The following is a 21,827-nucleotide window of genomic DNA, read 5'->3' as shown; positions in this document are numbered from 1 at the left end:
GAAGTTGTTGATGATGTTTTTCTGGAAAATTCCTAGTCTCCAAATTCGGTTCCTCCTGCTTCCAGGAAACCTGACAGGTACTACAGGGTCCCTGATTCTCATCAGTTTCTTTTCAGGAATCCGTTGGTGGATCCAGAGGTTATTTCTCAGGGCCCTAAAAGTTAAGGCCACTGTTACCAGGAATCCTGTTCCCTCTGAAAGGGAGTGTAGGAACCTAGATAGGTGGGGTAAGAAGGTTTATACCTCTGCCACCCTAGCTATTAGGGCTACCAATTGTCTATTTCATATGCTGAAGTACCAGCAGCACACCTTGGAGGCTATTAAGTCTAGGATAGCAAGTGTACCTCTTTTGGCAGAGAGTAAAGACATGCAGGATTTACTGAATTCAGCCAGTCTGGTCAATAAGCATTCTTTGCATTGTGGTTTTGACATCCTTGAGGCCTCCAGCAGGGCTATGGCTACTGGATCTATTAGAAGGCACGCTTGGCTCAGAGAACAGCCTCCTCCAGAACCTGTCAGGGCTAAGCTTTTGGATGTACCTTTGCATACAGACAATCTTTTTGGCAGCAAAGCAGAGGAGGTACTGAAGAAGATGGAGATTAAGGCCAAGTCCATGCAAACTGTTAAGGATTTTCTGCAAGTTCAACCCCCCTCGCTTTAGCAGGAATTACCCTTCCAAGAGTTGGACCTTTCCTGATAACAGCAGACAGAACCGTTCCAGGACTAGAGGTTACAAAATCTTCTAGGGGGCAGGGGACTACCCCTCAAAGGTCTAGGCGTTGGCAGGCTTCCACTTCTAAAGGGGGAAGCTCCAAGCCTGCATCTCAATCAAAACAGTCTCAATGACTTTTTACAACTTCTGCCTGTTCTTGCTTGCCAGGAGAGTCCTTTAGGGGGAAGGTTGGCTCCTTTTGCAGATGTCTGGGTCACTGTCACAGACAAATGGATGCTCAGAACAGTGTCCCTAGGGCACAAGTTTTCTTTCCGCACCTTTCCAGCTCCCAAGGGATTCCCGGATGTTCCTCCAAACCAAAGGGCAGAAGTAGAAAAACAAATTTTGTCTCAGTCTCATCTGGGAGCAATAGAATCAGTCCCTGCTCAGCAGGTAGGCTAGGGCTTTTATTCCAGGCTTTTCCTAGTTCCAAAAAAAGAAGGCACCTAGCGTCCTATCCTGGATCTTTCCATTCTGAACTCTTTTTTAGTAATTCCAAAGTTCAAAATGCTCACTCTACATCAGTTGCTACCACCTCTAGACAAGGATTCCTGGCTGATAACCTTGGATCTCAAAGAGGCTTATCTGCACATTCCTATCAGGGAAAGTTGCAGGCAGTATCTTTGTTTCAGAGTGGGTGAGCAACATTACCAATTCTCTGTGCTGCCCCTTTGGCTTATCTACTGCTCCCAGAGTTTTCACAAAGTGCCTGGCCTCAGTCATTGCTTTTTACAAGAAGACAATTCAGATTTACCCATACTTGGACGACTGATTCAAGCAAGTTCTCAGGAACAGCTATCAAGGATCTGGAATTCGTAAAAACTCTTCTCTCTTCCCTGGGTTACACTCTCAATGTGGAAAAATCAAAAATGGTACCATCCAAGGAGATAACATTCCTGGGAGCGAGTCTGAACACAGCCGTCCAGATACATCTCACCCAGGAGAAGCAGACAACTCTTTCAGTTTACGTCAAGGACTTGGCAAGCCTGTCCCAGCTCCCTGCAAGGAAGTACCTGCAAGCTCTGGGATTGATGGTATCTTGTATTCTCATGATTCCATATGCAAGACTGCATATGAGGAAATTGCAATGGTACCTCAAGAACATTTGGTGTCAACACTCGGCAGACCTTGGTAAGATGATACCTCTGCTTCCATTTCTGCAGACGGAGCTTCTATGGTGGGCAACTGCCTGTCTACAAAACAAAGGCATGCCTTTTCAGACACCTCTTGCCACTTAGGTTCTGACTACAGACACATCGGACTACACCTGGGAGCACACTTGGATGGCAGATGCATACAGGGACGCTGGAACGCCCAGCAGATGCACCTGCACATAAATCTAAAAGAGTTGATTGCAGTTCAGCAGGCCTTACTGGCTTTCAAGCATCTTCTTTCTCCAGGGACCCTGCTACCCCCTGTGCAGGGAAAGCATGAATCTTTGGTCCATGGCAGCATCCCTGGACCTGCATCTCCTAGCTCAGTTTCTTCCAGGAAGGCTCAAAGTTTTGGCAGACCAGTTGAGCAGGCAAACCCTGGATCATCACAAGTGGCAGCTAAACAGAGCAGTCTTTTACAGCATCATTCAACATTGGGGCACTCCCTTCTCCTCCCCAGACAATCATCTGCTGCCTGTCTTTGGCACCAGACAGCAGCACAGCAGAGCCTGAAAAATGGATGCTCTGTCCTTCCTTTGGACGTTGCTATCAGTGTACGCCCCCCCCCCCTCTTCTTCCCAGAGTATTACTGAAGATCAGGAACGAACATCGAAGGACTATTCTCATAGCTCCGGTCTGGCCCAGACAGCATTGGTATCCACTGCTTTGCAGTCTCTCCCATCTTCCTCCTTGGCATCTTCCTCTGAAGCCAGATCATTTGGTTCAGGAAAGGGGAAACATTCTACATCCTCAACTTCAGTCTCTCCATTTGGCAGCATGGCTCATTGTATGATCTTTTTCTTCTTCCCTTTCCCCAGCAGGTGGTTGATGTGCTGAGGGAGGCCAGGAGGCCTAGCACTAGGAAGTCTTATGCTGGCAAATGGGAAAGATTCACTCATTAGATGCAGGCTAGAGGGGAATCTTCTTCTCAGCCTACCCTTCCTCTGATCCTGGAGTACCTGGATGATTTGCTTCATGGTGGTCTTTCTTTTTCCTCTATCAAGATCCATGCTTCAGCCATCTCTGCTCCTTGTTCTCTTGAACAGCCCATTTTCTCTCATCCCCTGATGAAAATGTTTCTCAGAGGTGCTTGCAATTTAAAACCTTCCAGCAGAGCACCTACTCCAGCCTGGGATCTTAATTTTGTTCTGCAGAAACTCACTCTTCCTCCTTTTGAGCCAACTGCCTCTACAGATTTAAAGTTTCTCTCTTGGAAGACCGCCTTCCTCTTGGCTATAACTTCAGCAAGGAGGGCTTCGGAGCTGCAAGCTTTGATGGCCATGGAGCCTTTTCTTATTTTCCATGCAGACAGAGTCTCTCTGAGGACTAATCCCTCTTTTATGCCTAAGGTGGTTTCCAGACTGACTCATCAGTCCATACACCTTCCTACCTTTTTCCTAATCCTCGCAATAGAGGTGAAAAGATCCTATATTCTCTTGATGTGCACAGACAGCTCAGGTTTTACCTGAACAGGACTAAGGACCTTCGGATATCAGTACAGTTATTGGTCAGTTTTGCCCCTGGAGCCCAGGACAAGGCTATTTCTAAGCAGACCATTTCTAAATGGATTGCACATTGCATTACTTTTTGTTATTCCATTCATGGCAAAGCTCCGCCTCAAGGGGTTAGGACCCACTCTACTAGATCGGCTTCCACTTCAGCAGCCTTTCTCAGGGGTGTCCATACTAAAAACATTTTGGAGGCTGCCACATGGTCTTCTGTTCACACTTTCACAAAGCATTATAATCGGCCTCTGTTTTCCACAGCCAGGGCAGGGTTTGCCACTGCGGTGTTGCAGGGCATTATCTCCAACCCTTGATGCTGTTGGTTCCTCCCCCTTTTTTTTTCCTCTGGGCTTTGGTAATCAACCCATTTGTTAGGACTGCAACAGTGAAACACAATGAACACAGTACAGTTGTGTACACTTACCATAAATGTAGATGTTTGAGTGTATTCACTGTTGCAGTCCTGGTTTCCCTCCCTCCTCCCCCTTTTTGTGGTCCTCTCCTATTCTTTTTTACTGAGGTACAGGCTTAATTTATTTGTCAAATTAGTGTTTGATTTAAGCCTCATTTTCTGTGGGCTCCTGACTGCCATGGCAAGAAAGACTGAGAAAGTGAAGTCAGCTGCCTCCTTTTGTATCGGACGCCCTGACGTCCTTTACAACTGACATCATTTTTACTTATTTGGTATTCCGGCTGACTGAGGGCTTCTGGGAGCCGGATAACCCATTTGCTAGGACTGCAACAGTGAATATAATTGAACATCTACATTTATGGTAAGTGTACACAACTGCACTTTGCAGCTGCACATATTTCTTCCATAGAGGCCTTGGAATGAAAAACCGCTTGAGTGGAAACAGATCTGGTAGAATGCACTCTAACCGGAGCAGGCAGGATGAGTTTATTCTGACTGTAGACAAAGGTAACACAATCTCTAAGCCATCTTGATAAAGTAACCTCTGATATAGGTCTACCCAATCCGGGTCCTGAGAAGGATACAAATAACTGGTCTGATTTCATTGTGGACGTCCAGCAGATATAAACAGTATTCACCTTTGTTTGAAAAATTTGTAAAGACTGGCAAGTCTTATCGACTGGTTAACATTAGATTCTGATACCACTTTGGAGAGGAAGGACGGGTTGGTTCTTAGCAAAACTCTCTCTTTGTGAAATATGATATTAGGATGTTTCGCATATAAAGCTTGTAACTTGGAAATTCTCCTGGCAGATGTGATGGCCACTAGGAAGAGGGTTTTCCAAGACAAAAACTTGAGGTCACAAGTAGCTGCTGGCTCAAAGGGCTGTCGAACTAAGCATTGTATGACTAAAGTCAAATTCCATGGTGCTACAGGACCCTTTAATGGGGGCTTTAGATGTAAGGCGCCTTTAAGAAAAATTTCGCATAAATGATGAGACATCAAGGAATGATCGACTCAGTTGGGAAAATTGGAAATAGCGGCTAACTGAACCTTAATTGTAGAAGCAGAGGCTCCCGACTCATATAAGGACGCTAAATATTCCAAGACGTTATTAATTGATGCTGAAAAGGGGTCTATGTTGTTCGTCCAGGCCCAAATCGGAAATCTTTTCCATTTGCTAAGGTAAAGTTTCCTAGTGGATGGTTTATGGGAAGCCAGAAGAATCTTTTGTACCAAAGAGGATAAGTTATTCTGCCTGGCAATTACTGGAATTGGAGATACCAAGCCGGCAGCTTGAGATAGTAGGTCTGGAGCTGGGTCCAAAATCCAAGGGCGGTGAACCAGATGAGGCCAAAGAAAGGGGAACCATACTTGACGGGGCCAATAGGGTGCAATGAGAATTACTTTGCTTCTCAATCTCTGGGCTTTTCCTCAAAAATTGGGGAGTCGGTGGAGTAGGGGGAAAGGCATAAAGCCAATCGAGAAGTGGGTCTCTCGGGGACTCCCTGTAAGGGGGAATTAGGGCAAAGCAGCTGCTGCATTTGTTGTTTATTGGAGAGGTGAACAGATCGCAGTACAGCTGGTCCCAATAAAGAAAGATCTTCATTGCTATGTTATGGTTGAGAGACCACTTGTGAGGCAGGAGGATGCATCTGCTCAACTTGTCTGCAATCATGTTGGAGTTTCCCGGGATACGCGTTGTTATAAGAAAGTGTCTGGAAATGATAGCCCATTGACAAATCCTGAGGGCTTCCCAACATAGTGGATAGGATCTTGTTCCTTCCTGCTTGTTGATGTACCAGACTACAGACATGTTTGTCTGACTGGATTGCAACTGTCCCCGAAGGAAGAACAGACTGGAATGCTAGCAACGTTAGAAGCACTGTCCTCAGTTCTAGGACGCTGATGTGCAAACTGGCCTCTTGCAGGGACCAAGTGCCTTGAAAAGTCTTTCCCAAATAATGCCCCCCCACCTCATCTGGGAAGCGGCAGTGATCACTATGGCTTTGGGCGGAGAGGGAGAAAAGGTGCGACCCCACAGATTTTCTTCTGAGTTCACCCACCAAGATAAATCCTTTTTGCAGCGATTTGTCATCAGAACTGGATGAGACATCAGATGCGTTAAAATTGACCATTGTGATGCCAAGAGCCATTGAAGTAACCTCATGTGGTACCTTGTCAGGGATAATAAAGTAATAGTCTCAGCCATGTTTCCCAGACTTTTGAAGTACCAGGCGAGCAGGAACTTTGTTTTGGAAAATGACTGCTCGAACTTGCAACCTTAGCTTTATCGGCCTGTGTGGGGGGAGAGAGGCTACACAGAAAACTTTATTTAGTCTTGCCTCTATGAACTCCAGATCTTGCCCAGGAGTAAACTGTGACTTTTCCCTTGTTGATTAAAATGCCTAGTGCCTTGGCGAGGTGTAGTACAAAGTCTGTGGTGTAAAGCAGTAAATGCCGGGGGGTGGGGGGGTGAGGAGCCAGTCATCTAGGTATGGAAACACTCGGAATCCTCGTAGTCTCACAAGTGAGCTGTTACCACTGCCATGCATTTGGTGAAAACCCTGGGGCTGTGGTGAGACCGAAGGGCAGTGCTCAGAATTGGTAATGATGGACTCCTAGCCAGAAGCGGAGATATCTTCTGTGGCGTTTGTCCATCTTTATGTAGTAAATACGTGTCCTGAAGACCTATAGAGCACATCCAAATGTTCTTCCCTAGAAAGGGAATGCTAGACTGAACTGTGACCATTCGGAATTTCATCTGTTGTACAAACTTGTTCAGTAGGCTGAGATCTAGAATTGGTCTCCAGTCCCCTGTCTTTTTTGGCACTAAAAAGAATCTTGAGTAAAATCCGGATCCTATTTGGTCTGGTGTGACTTCTCGAATGACTCCTTTTTGGAGCAGATTTTGAATTTCTACTGCTACTAGATCCCTCTGACTGGGTAGAACATCAGGGATTCACTTTTGAAGCTTTGGTAAGAGACTGAAGGGGATGTGGTAACCTCTGGTGATGATTCTCTGCACTAGTATCTGAGGTTACCATGAACCAGGCTGATTGGTGCAGTGAAAATCTTCCCCCAACTGCTTCCAGAGGTAAGCAATTGGGCCTCCGTTCAAGACCACTGGTAGGATTTTCCGGAAAAAGGTATATCTGGAGCCTTGATTGTGCAGACCCCCCTCTGCCACGGGGTGGACATCTTCCAGTAGAGTTCCTCCCTCTGACCCGAGGGGAGTACTCACCACGTGCGTCATGAAAAGGCCCTTGGGATTTCTTGAACTACATTTTTCCACTCCTTTGATTTCTAGAATAGGATCGTTGAAGAGTAGGAAAAATGAATGCCCACAGCAGAAAGGGTCTTTCCATCTTTTTCACAACTGGCTAATGTGTCTCTAACTTTTGGGTCAAACAAAGAGGAACAGTCAACAGGAGTGTTGACAAAGGAAGACTTGAAAGGTTCCACGAAGTTACACAAGCGCATCCAGAGGTATGGTGCCTTATGGCAATGCCTGTACCCATTGCCCTAAATGTCCCTTTGGCTGTGTAAGCAATGAGCCGCATGGACGAGTCTATGATAGACTCCAGGGTGGCAAGCTGCAAGGCAACCTTACCCCAAACCTCACCCCAAACCTCATCAGATACAGCTCCTGAAAGGGTGTCTGAAAGCTCAGTTATCACGTCTTTTTGGAGTCTAGTAAAGTGTGCCAAGAAGTTCAAGGACCTAATAGCGAAGGTTGATTACGCAAAGACTCGCATCCCAAACCTGTCCTAGACTCTCAGTTAGGAGGATGGACAGTACAACTGTCCTCAGTGAGTCACTTTTTTGGTGGCTGATACCACCAGCATAGCATCTACTGCTAGACACTTTGTCCAAAGGGGCTGGTCTTCAGAGGCTGTCAAAATTTTACCTGGTCTCCGGGGAATGGACTCTATGGAATCAGGAGCCTTCATCTGCAAGTGGGGACACCCAGGAAGTAAATGGGCGGGCATAAAAAGCTTACAAGAACACATATTCCTCAGAGGATGGGTTTGAGGGCTTCCAATAACCCCTCTGTTTCAGTATTTACAGGATGTATCCTTTGGAGACATCTTCAGGGGGTGACTGGAGGCAACCTTCCCCTTCATCGTATAATCAGGGTCTTCAGTGACAGACTCTTCTGGAGAATCTAGATACTTCCTCTTCCAAGTCTTCATATGGTGTGGCTCCTCAGGGGGAAATTCTGAGGAAGACTCTGAGCAGGAGGGACCCTGAACAGGGGTGTCTTGCAGCTCCTGTGCCCGCTGTCCAGACATAATAGATTGTGACAGCTGTGAGCCAATGGATACGAAACTGTGACACTCCAGAGTAGAAGGAGCCAGCTGGGAGCCTGCTGAGGCTACAGCTCTCTCCATGATCTGAAAGGCAGGCCCACCTGAAGAGGGAGGTGAGCCCGGAACAGAGAAAAACATCCTCAGAACTGGGGTCACCCCCTCCGATGAGCCACTGTCCAGAACAGGAGCCAAGGGTGGGTTGGCACTGCCATGGTCCCGAGAGCCAAAAACGGCACTGAAGAAACAACCAGAACTGTACAGAAGGTCTCGGAACCGGCAGTCAAACCACAGTCCTGGGTGTGCAATGGATCCAATGGTGCCAAAGACATCAGAGATGACCCCGGTGCCGAGGTAAGGTCCACCGTCAGCACTGAGGCAGCTGGTACCGCGAGGGTCCAAGTGGTGGGCTCCAAATTTTGGAAGGAGGTTGAAGGAAGAAAGTCTGGTGGAGTCCTGGGAGAATAACCCTCGGCTCCGGGAAGGAGAGAGGTCTGCATAGGTGCGGGGAGACCCCTGGCAGCCAAAAGCTGGTCCACCAATCTAACTACGTCCACTTCAGACAGACTTTTGGAAGATCGGATCAACATTCCCGAGGGAAACTCTGGCCTATCAATGAAAGGGCTGGGGAGCTGACCAAAGAATGGGTTCACAGAGGGGGAATACTTAGTCTTGGGAGGTATAAATATCTCGACTTTCAGTACTGTCAGCTGCTGTGCAGAGGGTAAAGTCAGAACCAAATGAGAGGTGAGTGAAGCTAGTTGAAGACAGATTGTTGGTGCCAAAGAGGTCGCTGGCACAGAAGCAGTGGTTGGTGCCGAAGTGGTCAGTATTGGATGCAGTAACCATTGGTACCAATGGAGACTGAACCATCAGTACCAAAGGTAATTTTTCAGTAATTTTCGGTACTTTTGCCCTCAGTTCTCAACACACAGATGGAACCGGTGGCTTGTGTGATTTTATGTCTTGTGCCGATGGTGACGTCGGCACAGAATGGTTTCTCTTTTTTGGAACTGGTTTCAACAATTTAGATGTCTTAACTTCTTCAAAGGAGCATTTTAACAAGCCTTTCAAAATAAGCTTATTTCATCGCTCTGCCAGTGTACAGGCACTGAAACCCCGACAAATCTTACATGTAATGTCTAGATAGGGCGCACCCAAACAGTATACACAGGAAAGATGCCCATCTGAATCGAGCATCTTTCTACCACAGTCTTAACATTGTTTGAATCCAGATGTCCTGTCTGTTTATCTGCCATTTCTAGTTCATGCACGTGCGTGCACACACACACACACACACACACACACACACACACACACACGAACATTTTTGGAAGTAAAGATCTACACACTCCTCAATAAAACAGAGAAGGATATCAAGTATCAGATACTTTGTTTCATGTGTCAGTTCGAGAGCAAGGGTATCCTTTGTGAGATATACCTATCCCTCCAAACCGTTAGATCCCTAGACTGAGTATTTGTGATACCATTTGACTTGCTGATGTGCAGTAAATTCCATCTGACTTGCTGATGTGCAGTAAATTCATCAATACTGGGTCGTAGGATGCCTTGCATTCCAGAAATAGGTCACTTCTTAGCAGTTTGCAGAATACCAAGTATAGTGACACAGCTTTCAGTCAGTCTATTCAAAAAGGATTGGGAAGGTGCTTCACTGTATTTGGCAGATTTACTCACTCCCCACTGCCTGATGTTCACTGGGTTGTTAACTTCCACTCAGGGAATGAATGGGCGACAGAGCTGTGCCCCTCCATAAGAGGAGCCCTACCTAATACTACAGAATAAGCTGTAGAGGAAAGCACAGTTTTATAAAACCTTACCATAACAGTAGATGTCCTTCTCTTCACTGTTGAAGTATACATAAGTGAAGGATAGCCCAAAATCCTGCTAGTATACCAAAGCCTTTAATACTTACAGGTGAAGGATGTCACATATATGCTCCCCAAGCAAGGCGTAGGGCATAAAGGTGAGGTATGGATGCACACACTCAGAACTGAAAAAGCCCCAGGAGGCGCAGAATGCCCTTATGGACAAGGGAAGAGCATGTGCATCCAGAAGCAGAAAGGGGAGAAGAGCCCCTCAGCCAGGAGGGCAAGAAAGAACAGGCTAGAGCAGAGGGGGCAGGAGGCAGGCAGCGAATACTGCAACAGTGAAGAGAATGGCAACGGTTATGCTAATGTTTTGCACAACTGTAATCACTGCTGCAGTACCCATCACTAAAGGGGGAGTACAAAAGCTCAAGAGGAAACCTGGGAGAAGGACAGCACTGAACAGCCCTCCAGAAACCAAGGGTGGATAGCCCCGACAAAGCCAACTCTAGCCCTGGAAATAACATCCAACTTATAATGTTTAAAGTATGAAGACAAGACCAAGTAGCAACCTTGAGGATAGAATTGGCATCCAGCCCCTTGAAAAAAAAAAAGCAGCAGAGGAGGCAACAGCCCTGGTAGAGTGATCCTTTACGGATGAGGAAAGACATTTATCATGAAAAGAATAACCAGAAGAAATGGCTTTAGAAATCCAGGAAGAGATGGTTTGCAGATAAACAGCCACATCCAAAGACCTGGGATGAAAGGAAACAAAAAGCTGCACAGATTTGCAAATAACTTTAGTTTTATCCAAATAATATCTGAACCGTCCATGCAAATCTAAAGTGTGAAGGACCTTCACACTGGCAGACTACAAAGAAGGAAAAAAGGAAGGCAAATGAATAAACTGATTAAAACATGTCATTAACCACCTTAGGCATAAAAGGAGGGTTACTATAGAGACACCCTGTCTCTGTGAAAAACTAAGAAAATAGGAACAGCCATGAGAGCCTGAAGTTCAGACACCATCTTGGCTAAAGTGAGAGCCAAAATAAGAAGAGTCTTCCAAGTTCAATGTTGTAAGGAGCAGGATCAAGGGTAGCCTGAGTTAACTTTTCAAGGACAAAAATAGAGTCCTAGGAAGGCGGAATAGGCTTCATAGGAGCCTCGATATGAAGGATGCATTTAAGAAACTGCTTGACCTCAAATCAAGAGGCCAGTGGAAGAGTCAAGGGCAGACAACCAGAAATTGCCGACACGTGAGCTTTAACTTAAGAACTTGCCAGCTCAGCAAACAAATAACAGAACTACAGTAACCTCCACAGATAGGGGATCATGATGGAGAGAAAGGCGGAATAAACAGAAAATCTTTTACACTTGGATAAATATGATTTCCTGGTACTGGGCTTTCTGGCCTCCTGCAGGACCAGAGGCATGTCCTCGTAAAACACGTGCCTAAAAGGGATCAAATTCCTATAACCCACAGTGTCAGTTGAAGAGTGGAGAAGTGAGGAAGGATAACAGATCCCTCGTCTTTTGTAAGAATGCCCACCCGGTGAGGTAACTTGTGGTGACTGCCCCTGGCCAAATGAGACAGAAGGGGGAACCAATGCTGCCTGGGCCAATAGGGAGTCATCAGCAAGATTTTGGAACAGTGACAGTCCTTCCCTGATCTTGTGCAAGACTTATGGTTAACAGTGGAAGTGGTAGGAAGGAGTACAGAAACATCCCCTTCCAAGGAAAACACAGGGTGTCCACTTCCAAGCCACAGGACTTGGGGCTCTGAAACAGAATAGAGGAAGATGTCTGTTCAGAGGGGAGGCAAAAAAAATCTACCTGAGAAATAGCCCTCTGATGGACAATGCCCAGGAATATCTCTCTCTGAAGCATCAATTTGTGAGCTTGTGTGCTGGACTTGCTCTAGGAGTCTGCCACTAGACTCTGCTCCAAGGGAATGTAAACAGCCTGAAGAGCCACTTGATACCAGACAGCTAGATTCCAGACTTGAAGAGCTAGTCTGCAAGGAAAGTAGGACCTTGTCCCCCCTTGTTTGTTGACATACCACATCACTGTGGCATTCTCTCTAAAAATTTTGAGGGGACCAGCATGAAAGACGGAATGAAAAGCTTAAAGAGCTAGAAGCAGAGACCTCATCTCTTTTACAATGATGTGGTCTGACCTCTGATAAGGCAGAGACCCTGAACCAAGAGACAGCCAAAGAAGGCCCCCCATCCCCTGTCTGAGGTGTCTGTAAAGAGCTCGAGTCAGGACTGGAGCCTGAAAAGGAAGACCTGGATTAACAGAAAGTTGATGAATCCACAATTGAAGGTCAAGCTTGAGACCAGGAAGGAAAGGGACAGGGAAGTCCAAAGGGTGGCAGTTGTTGAGCCACAATGAGTTGAGGTACCACTGTAACTTTCATATGTGGAGCCTGGCAACACGAAGCATGGGAATGGTGGAAAGCCTGAACCAGAGAGTGACAAAATGCCTGGCTGTGACTGAAACCAGAGGAGGAGGAGACTGGAAAAAGGCAGTAAGAGACAGGGCCTTGGGGGCAGATAGAGATGTCAGCATGGGGATGGTCTACAGCCTGCAACCAAGAAAAATGTGATCCTGAGAATGGGATAGAGCTGATTTATGGATATTTATGGTGAACCCCAGACTCTGCAATAGGGAAATAATAAACTGGAAATCCTGAAGCAAGAGCATCAGGGGAAGCAGCTTGAATGAGCAGATCGCCCAAATAAGGAAAGATTTGAACTCCTCTCATACTGCAAAAGGCAATGACAGCAGCAAGGCATTTGGTGACCACCCCTGAGGCAGTAGAGAGGCCAAAGGGCAAAGCATAGAACTGAAAATGCAACTAAGAAACAAAGAAAAGTAAACATTTCCTGAAAAGGGGATGGATGGGGATATTAAGATAGGCATCCTTGAGATCCAGAGAAAACTAGAAAGGCCTAGGTAGAAAAAGGGGAAATAACGGCTGAAGAGACAACATCCGAAAGGAAGGAATCTTGAGAAAGGTGTTGAGCTGGGAAAAGGTCCAGAATTGGTCTCCAAGTGCCCTCCTTTATGGTAACCAAAAACATTCTCGAACAGAAACTCCTCCTTACCTGGGCAGAGGGGCACAGGTTGAATTATGCCCTGGATCAAAAGGGAATGCAGAACCTCTGAGAAAAGAGGTTGTTCTCGAGAAGATTGTGGAATGCCCAATAAGGGAAGAAGGGATTTCCAAACCAGGAAATATCCCTGATGGATAATGGACAGAACCAAGGAGCCTGTTGTGATCTTCAACCAATTTGGAAGAGACAGGGAAAGACAGGGATAAAGGAACCTGGCAAAGGTAAAGGGTGAGCAAACTGTCAAATGAAACCTGGCCTATCCTGAAAAGTAGGCTTTTGGGAAGTAGCAGTTTGAGTGGACTTAGCAGGAGGCACACACCTAGAACCCTTTATTCCTTTGGGTGTAGGGTGAGACCGCTTGCAAACAAAAGCATATCCGGATGGGTAACTCCTCTGAGGAATTGGAGAAACAACATTATATTCAACTCCTGTAAGGTTAAGGCTTTACCCTGGAGGGACTTAAAGTTCAACAGAAGTAACAAAAAGATTTTCCAATAGTTTGGCCTCAATGTCATCAGGCAAAGCCTGAAGACAAAGCCAAGAGTAATGCCTCATAACAGATCCAAATGTAGCAGCCCTGCAGGAAGCCTCACCTTTGTTGTAGTAGCATTTAACACACTGATGGGCAACCAGAGAGATAAAACCCAACAGATAAAAGGCAGAAGCCTTCCCCTCAGTCAGAAAGGTTGGAAACTACTTAAACCTGAGAGAATCAAAACATACCTGGTCATACAAGTATGGTAGTTAATGACCCGAAATATAAGTGGCAGCAGTGTAAATCTTTTTGTCCAGCCTCTCCATGGCCCTACTATCCTTATCTGAAGGAAGCATCTTGGTAGAGAGCAGCAGCAAGGAGGGCTTGTCAGAAGAGACAGACATTACAGAAGGATCAGCAGAAGGACATTATAGAGAAATTGGATTCATCAGTCACCTTGTAAAATCTGTCAGGTTTGTTAGGAGCAGGGGACTTAGAAGCAAAGGGCCACAGAAGCTCCTGAAAAGGTACCCAGGATGAGAGGCAGAACTAGGGTAACAGCAGAAGGCTTCAGAGACTCCATCTCAAAATACCTTTTCTGAATATCAGACACTTGAGAGTAATTCCACTTAAGAAATTCCATCATACTAGTAACAGTGTCCCAAAACTAAAGTTCCTGAAGAGTAAGCCAGGGACTTTTTCCCCAAATCCTGATCCTCAACTGAGGAGTCCAGTTCCCTGGGTCTTTTAAGAGGAGTAAAAGACCAGGGACTGGCAAGTACAGACACCCTTTGAGGTGACTTTAAAGCCATCAAAGCATTAAATACCGCCTGAATAACGTCCTGCCACTGATGTTTGGGATCTTTAACTACAGTGGAAAATATGCTTTGTCCACAGGAAACACCCTGGGAGGATCAGACCCTTGGTGACACTTAACATAGTTGGGATCTCCTCCCTCATTAAGATTTGTGAAATCCCCTCGATACCTCAGATATAATCATTCGAGGTTGCCCCTCAACATCTAGAGCAGACATCTGTAAAGCTTCCGAGGATGTGTAAGTGACACAGGTCAGATCCATGCCAGCCTCTAACAAGATTGTGGCAGAGGAATCCAAAGCAACCATCAGACGATCCTCTGGCCTTTCACTAGCCTACAGAAATGTTTGAGAAAGGATGTAGAGCAGCCACAGCAGACTTAAGTTTTTTGATCTTTTTCTTGGCCGACATCTGACCTTTGGGATGGGAAGACTAAGCCACAGCACCTTCAGCCAACAGCTTAAGACATTGCTTTTCAAGGTAAATAGATAAGGAGAGACAACTATGTAGGGTTTTCAGGACAAAAGTCTGGCAGACAGAACCCTGCGTATGGTCGTGGGAAGCACCCAAACAGAAGAGACACTGGTTGTGATGGTCTTTTCACTGACAATGTCCCTTTCTGGGCGACATGAACCCAACCAGCACTAAAGTGGTTGGGAGGGTGGCCTAATGGTTAAGGTGTTTGCCTTACAAACACAAGGTGCAAGGTTTGAGTCCCACAAGGGATGATTGGCTAAGCTTAAAATGGCTCCCAAGGGCAGTTAGCTTAGTACTAATCTATGAATCTATAAATCTATAAATAAAGAAAGACAAGGAGAAACGCCGATGGGGCACATATCTGAAATAAAGCTAGTTAATGAGCCCAGCAGAAAGGTGTTCAGACTGACTTTAAATGATGGCGACCAGACTGGTGGCAAAACAGTTTTAAGTGTGTGCGTCTGTACATCATCTTTATGACCTATACCTTGTGCTGGTAGCGTACATGTGACGTCTGGCACCTGTAAATATTAAAGGGTTTAGTACACTGGCCAGACGTTGGGCTATCCTTGGCTGGAGATCCCTTTAGATATAAATACAGCAACAGTGATGAGGAAGGACATCTTCTGTTCTTATAACCAAACAGAAGACAACAACATGGAGGTACTGAACCATCCATAGATAATTCATCAACTAATTCATGAGAAATAATCTCAGAATCTACCCAAAAGTGTAAAAGAAGCCAACACTTCTCTTAAATTCCAAAGTAGGATCATGAGGGAGAACAAAATAAAACTTGAAATCAGAAAGTGGCTTAACAGCTTCTCCAATATAGAACCATTTGTCCCAATCAACCACCTCTTCTCCTTTGTAAGAATGTTAGTGAACTCACAAGAAGGGGTTATCAATCTTGTATATGAAGTACATACAGAAGGATTCCTTTGGCAAAAAAAAAACATTTGGATGCATTTGTTATGATCAGAAACAAACTACTGTGGAAGATTCCTGTCATCTCACAAACCACCACTGGCAAAATTCCACCTAACAGTGCCACTATAATTAAGACACGAAACCTGATACCATTCCTTACCGGTTACTCAGGTCATTTCTGAAGACTTCCTCTTCCCCTTCCTTTTTAATCTCAAAAATCTCAAGGATCTTCATGGTGTAGTCATTGTGAGTGGAGGCATGGGTAGACTGCAGGTAATTTTCTATAACCTAAAGGACAGAAACACAAGAAAAAAAATATTAAAATGGATAACAGGTAAGAAAAATTAAAGAATAAAATGGGCATAATGGAATGAGAGGAGGTAAATGGTGTTGGGGGTTTCAGAAACATGACAAAAAGAAGGTGAAAAACAAGGGGAAAAAAAGAAACAAAACAGCAAACATTGCTAGATGCAATATTAAGAAAACAAATTATACTTACCATAACAGAAGTTCATAACCCACCATCTGCCCCCTTCAGCATTAGGACTAGTAGTTAGCCATGTGCAGTGGTTGTTCATTGCCATGAAGACTTTCCCAAGCTGCAAAATCCCACTCCTTGCTGTCACAGCTGCACAGGTGTCACATGAGGTATCAAATGGGGAATTTTTGGAAAAAAGGCTACTACTTGTAGCACATACAGGCTACAGCTCTAGTTGAATGCATCTTAACTTTATTTACGAAAGCATTATTTAAATAAGTTTACAGCAACTTCTGCAGGGTGACTTTGTATGTTTTCTGTTATAAATGGTTAGGTGCAAATGAGAGAAAAAGCTGATCTTTTCTAATGTATTTTACTCTAGCCAAATAAAAGCACAGTTGTCGAACATTTAGACAGCGAAACAAGTGCTTTTCCCCAGCATGACTACGGAAACAAGTGTACAGGGAGATTGACTCATTAAATTTCGATTGCAATCCTTAGCATAAAGGGTGGATCAGAGCAGAAAGACATGTCTTTTTGAAATAGTATATATGGAAGTTTATAGAGCAGACAATTTCAGAAACATTTCTGCAAGAGATAACTGCCAAAAGAAATAGGAGCTTCCAAGATAAGTACTAAACCTGCTTTAGCAGCTGATTCAAACAGAGGCAGTGTCAAATTTTCGAGCATAAAGTTTAGGCTCCAGACAAACATTTTTCTTGAAGTGAGGTCAAAGCAAGAAAGTTCCTCTCAGAAATCATTTGCAAAACTTAAAATGCTAAAGGCAAGAAATTAATTCCTTGGTGAAAGTTAGAAATTGTTGCTAAATAAACTTGAGCTGTGGAGTAGCTGCAGCACTGATTAAAGATATTAGCTTAAAGTTGCATGACTGCTGGAACTGAAGATAAGAATGAAATTGGAGCTTAATCTGCCATCCATAAGGCAAACTTTGTCCATTTAATTTTGTATGTTTTTCTCGTGGAGGGTGTCTGGAATGCCATAAGGATCCGGACCACTGGAAAAGGGTACAAGGGGTCCCTGTCAGAGGAACTGGAGAAAATATGCAGCTAGTGAGAGGGACTTTGCACCTTCGTGAGGCTTGTCAAATGGATGAGACAGGAGACTTCTGTGATATTTGAGAAGAGGCCTCTCGTGTAAAATAGAGCACAGAAGAAGAAACCATACTTGTCTAAGACAGAATGAGATTAAGAGGATGACCCGGGCCTAATGCATTCTAGCTTTCTGCAGAAACTTCATCACAGATGTAAAGGAGAAAAGGTAGAGAGAAGACCCGGAGACCACTTTTGAACAGCAGCACTGCAAGAAAAAAGTCCCTGAACAGGAAATTACACAAAAGCAGCTGCTGCACTTGGAGAAGTCAGTGATGCAAATAAATGGAAACAAGGCCTTTCCCAGTGGTGGTGAAAGACAAGTTTTTGCCACTGGCTGATGGATGAGTCACTTGTGAGGCCTCAGTAATCCTCTGTTGAGCTTGTCCTCTACATATATGGGCTGACTGGGGATATGCATTACTGTGAGAAAGCAGCAAGTTGGCATAGCCCATTCTCACAGCCGTATATCAGGTTCTGACCTACTTGTTGCTTTATCAAAACACAGCCATATTGTTGGACTGGATGGCACTCTCACCTGCAGGAAGAGGTCCTCTAATGTTAGGACAACTGCCTTATCCACACCCTATAGTGTCTGCAAAAAGAACAGCTGACCCTTTGCAAGGTACCAAATGAAGGTCCTCAGTGGACATTTAAGGTCCAGTCAGATCAAATTCCAGACACTGTGTACTTTTCAGTTCATATCTCAAAGGTTTTCCATCAGCATCTTCATTGGTGACTTCGCCAAGGCAGTCGTTCTTAGCAGTGTTTCTTTGTTTCGCTATTTGTCAGTGTGACTATCACTAAGGAAGCATCTGCCCAATGGTGGGTGTGGACACCAACTAGGGCAGACAATCCAAGGAATCTGGCCACTACAAGAGGCCTCTCTACATGTAAATATCTTGGAGGTAAAGGCAGTTGACTTAACACTGTAGGCTTTTTTTGTTAAAGCACCATGCAGCACCCTGTAAGGGCAGGTTCCTGAATCTGGGAAAGGTACAACGATGTGTACATTGAGGTGTGAGTGTCACATTACTTTAATTAATAATCTCCCTAATTTTAAAATTTCTCAGCTTAACACCTCCTAGTACATTCTGGAAAGTTGTAATTTGGAAATACTACAAAGAGTTATTACTCCTTGTAGAATTTCTAAAATGTTAAAAACTTATGAATATACTTGCTGGACATCTACGAAAACAATAAAAAAACACATGGCACCAGTCAAATTTAAAATGTGAAAAAAAGAGAGAAAATACTGGGAGGATTTTCATTTGTTTTTAAAAGCGCTGTGGTCTGATATGTGTATAATACTTAACTGCATTAATGCCTTATAGTACCCTTTGATCTGGACTTTATCAGCAATAGCAAGGAATTAACTTCAAATTGCAAAAGTGAAAATGCCAACAAACTTCAATGAGTTTCTTAGACGGACCTCTATTATATGTTAAAAGGAAATGAATGTTAAAACTTTAACATCAAAGGGTAAAAAGCATAAGTTTGGGTTTTGGATCAAGTTAAAATTACTTTTAAAGTAGTAAGTGTATTAAGCTGTTGGCAACATATTTTTGTTAAATACTTTTATGTAAATTGTGATTTATATATTTGAACAGTTTGTAAATATTATAAGCAGTCTCTTTTCATTTATCTTAATACAAATTAAACATTTTCTGGAACAAAATAAACTGAAAATCTGAAGTTGCCCAAAACTGGAACCTGAGTGGAAAAGTTAGAAAGGCTGACTTAGGATGAAGAAACAAGAAAACATGTTCTCTATCATCTTCCTCCCTTAAAACTTCATACCTATTCTGTATAACAGCCACAGTAATTTTATGTACATTTTCTTAATTGGTAAATTTGTTTTATTTTTAATTAATTCCTCATCTGACGCAGCTTCCCTTCTTATAGTATTTTAATTTCCAACCCATTTTACATTTGTTTTTGTCCAACATTTTTAATGTGCACTTCCCTTCATCACATTCATAATACAAATGCCTCTCCTTCATACAGTCAGTAAATACCATTTTTCAACTGTTTACAGCATGATCCCTCTCTGCATACTGATTACAATTCCTTTTATTATATTAATTTATAAGTGGCGAATCACTGCTGCTGGTCCTAGAACCCTTTCAGAGTGATGATGCTTTGCTTTTACAAGCTTGGAAGACCTGCTGTTTAATTAGATCACAACAAAGCATGGGATATGTTGTAATTTATTATTCATATATTACAGTGCTGTTTGAATTGGCGTGCCTTCGTTGAAGGTTGGACGTCAGGCTGGCAACTCGACACCATAAAAACCAACTGCCAATCATTAGCAGACCAGTGTTCCGCTGTGGCGACCCCTTACCGGAAAAAAGCCGAAAGACAAACAACAACAATATATTACAGTGCTGCCTCCACATCCCAACCCCCAGTCCCTAAATTTATTTCATCTATTTTTGTCCGTTTCACTTTCTGAACAAAACTCACTAAAAACATTTATAGCTCACTTTTATCAACTGTAAACTCTCAGAACTAAATGTTCAGCAGCTTTTTATTTTGCAGTCATATTTGAGAAAACATACTCATTACATTATTAGTTTTGCTTCTGTGTTTCAACTAATATGAATCTTTCCAATAACTGAAAAGATTCAATGTAATGTCACAAAACTGTTCCGTCCCCAAATGTAATAAAAAATGAATCTCAGGAGCCCTGTAACCAAACAGCTTGTCTAGATGAGCACAAAGTATCTGTTAACAGCACCATCCTTTTTACTTTGGATTCCGACAACAGGTTTCCTTCACTTCTGCATCCACTGCTCCACATTCTTTTCTCATTCAGCAAGAACTGCCGCGCAAGATCCAATAGCTGTCTGCTTCTCAGCAGTTCTTTCTTAAATGTAAGCCTATGCAGCCTCTCTGTCTGGCCCGTCTGGAATGGTTTCATCATGGCTGACTCACTGCAAAGGCAACTCAAGGGAAACATCACAATTCATTCCTTCCAATGCTGCAATACAATTTTCTGCTGCATCTCTAACAGTACTGCAGTCTCATCCTCATCAGCCAACATTGTTAATGTATTTATTATCCAGTCTCCCATCATTCGCGACTGTTAATTATTTACTGCATTTGCTTATCAGGATAGCTCAAACGGGAAGAAAGCTACCCCTTTTCAGTGGAGGTCTGGGGAGAAAAACTCCAGAAAAATTCCAACATTACATGCAGAACTTAGTAAACAGAAGTATAAAAATAATCAGCAAATATACATCTAAACAGAACATCATTAACAATAACAACATCATGTAAAGAGCTATGAAACATATTTGGAAATGAACTTGGTAAAAGGAAAAAAGAGAAGTATATGGATGATTAGTATTAAGAGGAGAGAGAGAGAATGTTTTAGGATAGGTAGAAGGAAGAAGAGGGAGAGGTAACCATTGCTATTATGGTTTCACCATGTGACTTTCTGGGGTTTGCCCTGGACTTGGTCCTAAAGGGTACAACTTCATCTATGTAGCGGTTTGCATGCTGGTATAGTGTAGTGGGTTTACGTTTCTTTGTATTCAGTGGAGTTAACTGGGTTTGGTAGGGATTTGAACCTTGCCAATTCTTCACATAAAAGCAGTTTGTCTTAGAGAAAGTTCTAAAGATACCTGGGGTGGAAGGGATCTCTGGTTTCAATTTTATTACTTCGAAAGAGATGGCTTTCTGGTCAGACTTAACAAGTGATGAAGATATGAAAGGGATGGTGCAAAATGTACTCAAGTTTGTAAGGGTAAGGTCCAAGATATTGCCCCCCCCAGTGGAATATGTATTGAAAAAGTCCAGGAATCTTTGTGCTACAATTGGATAGTTTAGATCAACTATAAAAATGGTATTGGGTTTAATCCTGAGTGATTTTGGTTCTTGTATATAGATGTTGTGGCTTTCTTGGGTCACAGAGGGAGTTCTACAGCTAGCTAATAATACGGGACCTTTCTGATGGTTATTTGGACAAGAAGCTCTAGTGCATCATGCTGCTTAAACAGCCTTGATGCGAATCTCTTCTATATGGAAATAGAAACACCCCCCCTTAATAGTAGATATTCTAAACGTGCGAAAGGCATTATAGCCCTGCACAGCCAGAGTACTCTCCACCATTTTAGACCACGTTTCAGTCACTACTCTGACATCAACATGCTCTGGTGTGGGAAGGGCTTGTAGACAGTGGAGTTTCTTAGTATGCTGGTAGGTTTATCAGGTTGGCATTGCCTAAAAATGGTACTATGTGGGGGGAGGGGAATATCTGCCAATAATTACAACCCTAAAGGAGACAGATGTAGGCCATCCCTGGCAAAGCAGCTTAGCCTGTTGATCATATCCTTCCAGGCTGACAAACACTGGACTTCCTCTGAATGACACAAAAAACTAAGCCAATTATTCAAGTCAATTATGTTTTGCTCAAATTCTAGTATCATCCATGAAGAAGGTAGAATACTGCTCAAAGCTAGGCTCATATCAGTCTCAGACATAGTCTGTGAG

The 21,827-nt window shown here is 43.7% G+C and overlaps 1 protein-coding gene across 3 annotated transcripts in view; it reads right to left on the bottom strand.

Moving 5' to 3' along the window:
- Nucleotides 1–21,827, bottom strand: part of PARP2 (poly(ADP-ribose) polymerase 2) — a 1,124,938-nt gene that overhangs the window by 198,722 nt on the left and 904,389 nt on the right. For all 3 annotated transcript variants that reach the window (XM_044058251.1, XM_044058252.1, XM_044058253.1), the window contains one exon: nucleotides 15,901–16,028. In XM_044058251.1, coding sequence (XP_043914186.1) covers nucleotides 15,901–16,028 — 128 coding nt within the window. The remainder of the gene's footprint in view (nucleotides 1–15,900; nucleotides 16,029–21,827) is intronic.

The sequence above is a fragment of the Protopterus annectens genome, chromosome 16.part0, assembly GCF_019279795.1.
Source record: "Protopterus annectens isolate FY-2018-M chromosome 16.part0, PAN1.0, whole genome shotgun sequence".
Classification (NCBI taxonomy): domain Eukaryota; kingdom Metazoa; phylum Chordata; order Ceratodontiformes; family Protopteridae; genus Protopterus; species Protopterus annectens.
Note: the sequence above shows the minus strand (reverse complement) of the source record. Positions and strands in the feature narration are given on the sequence as shown.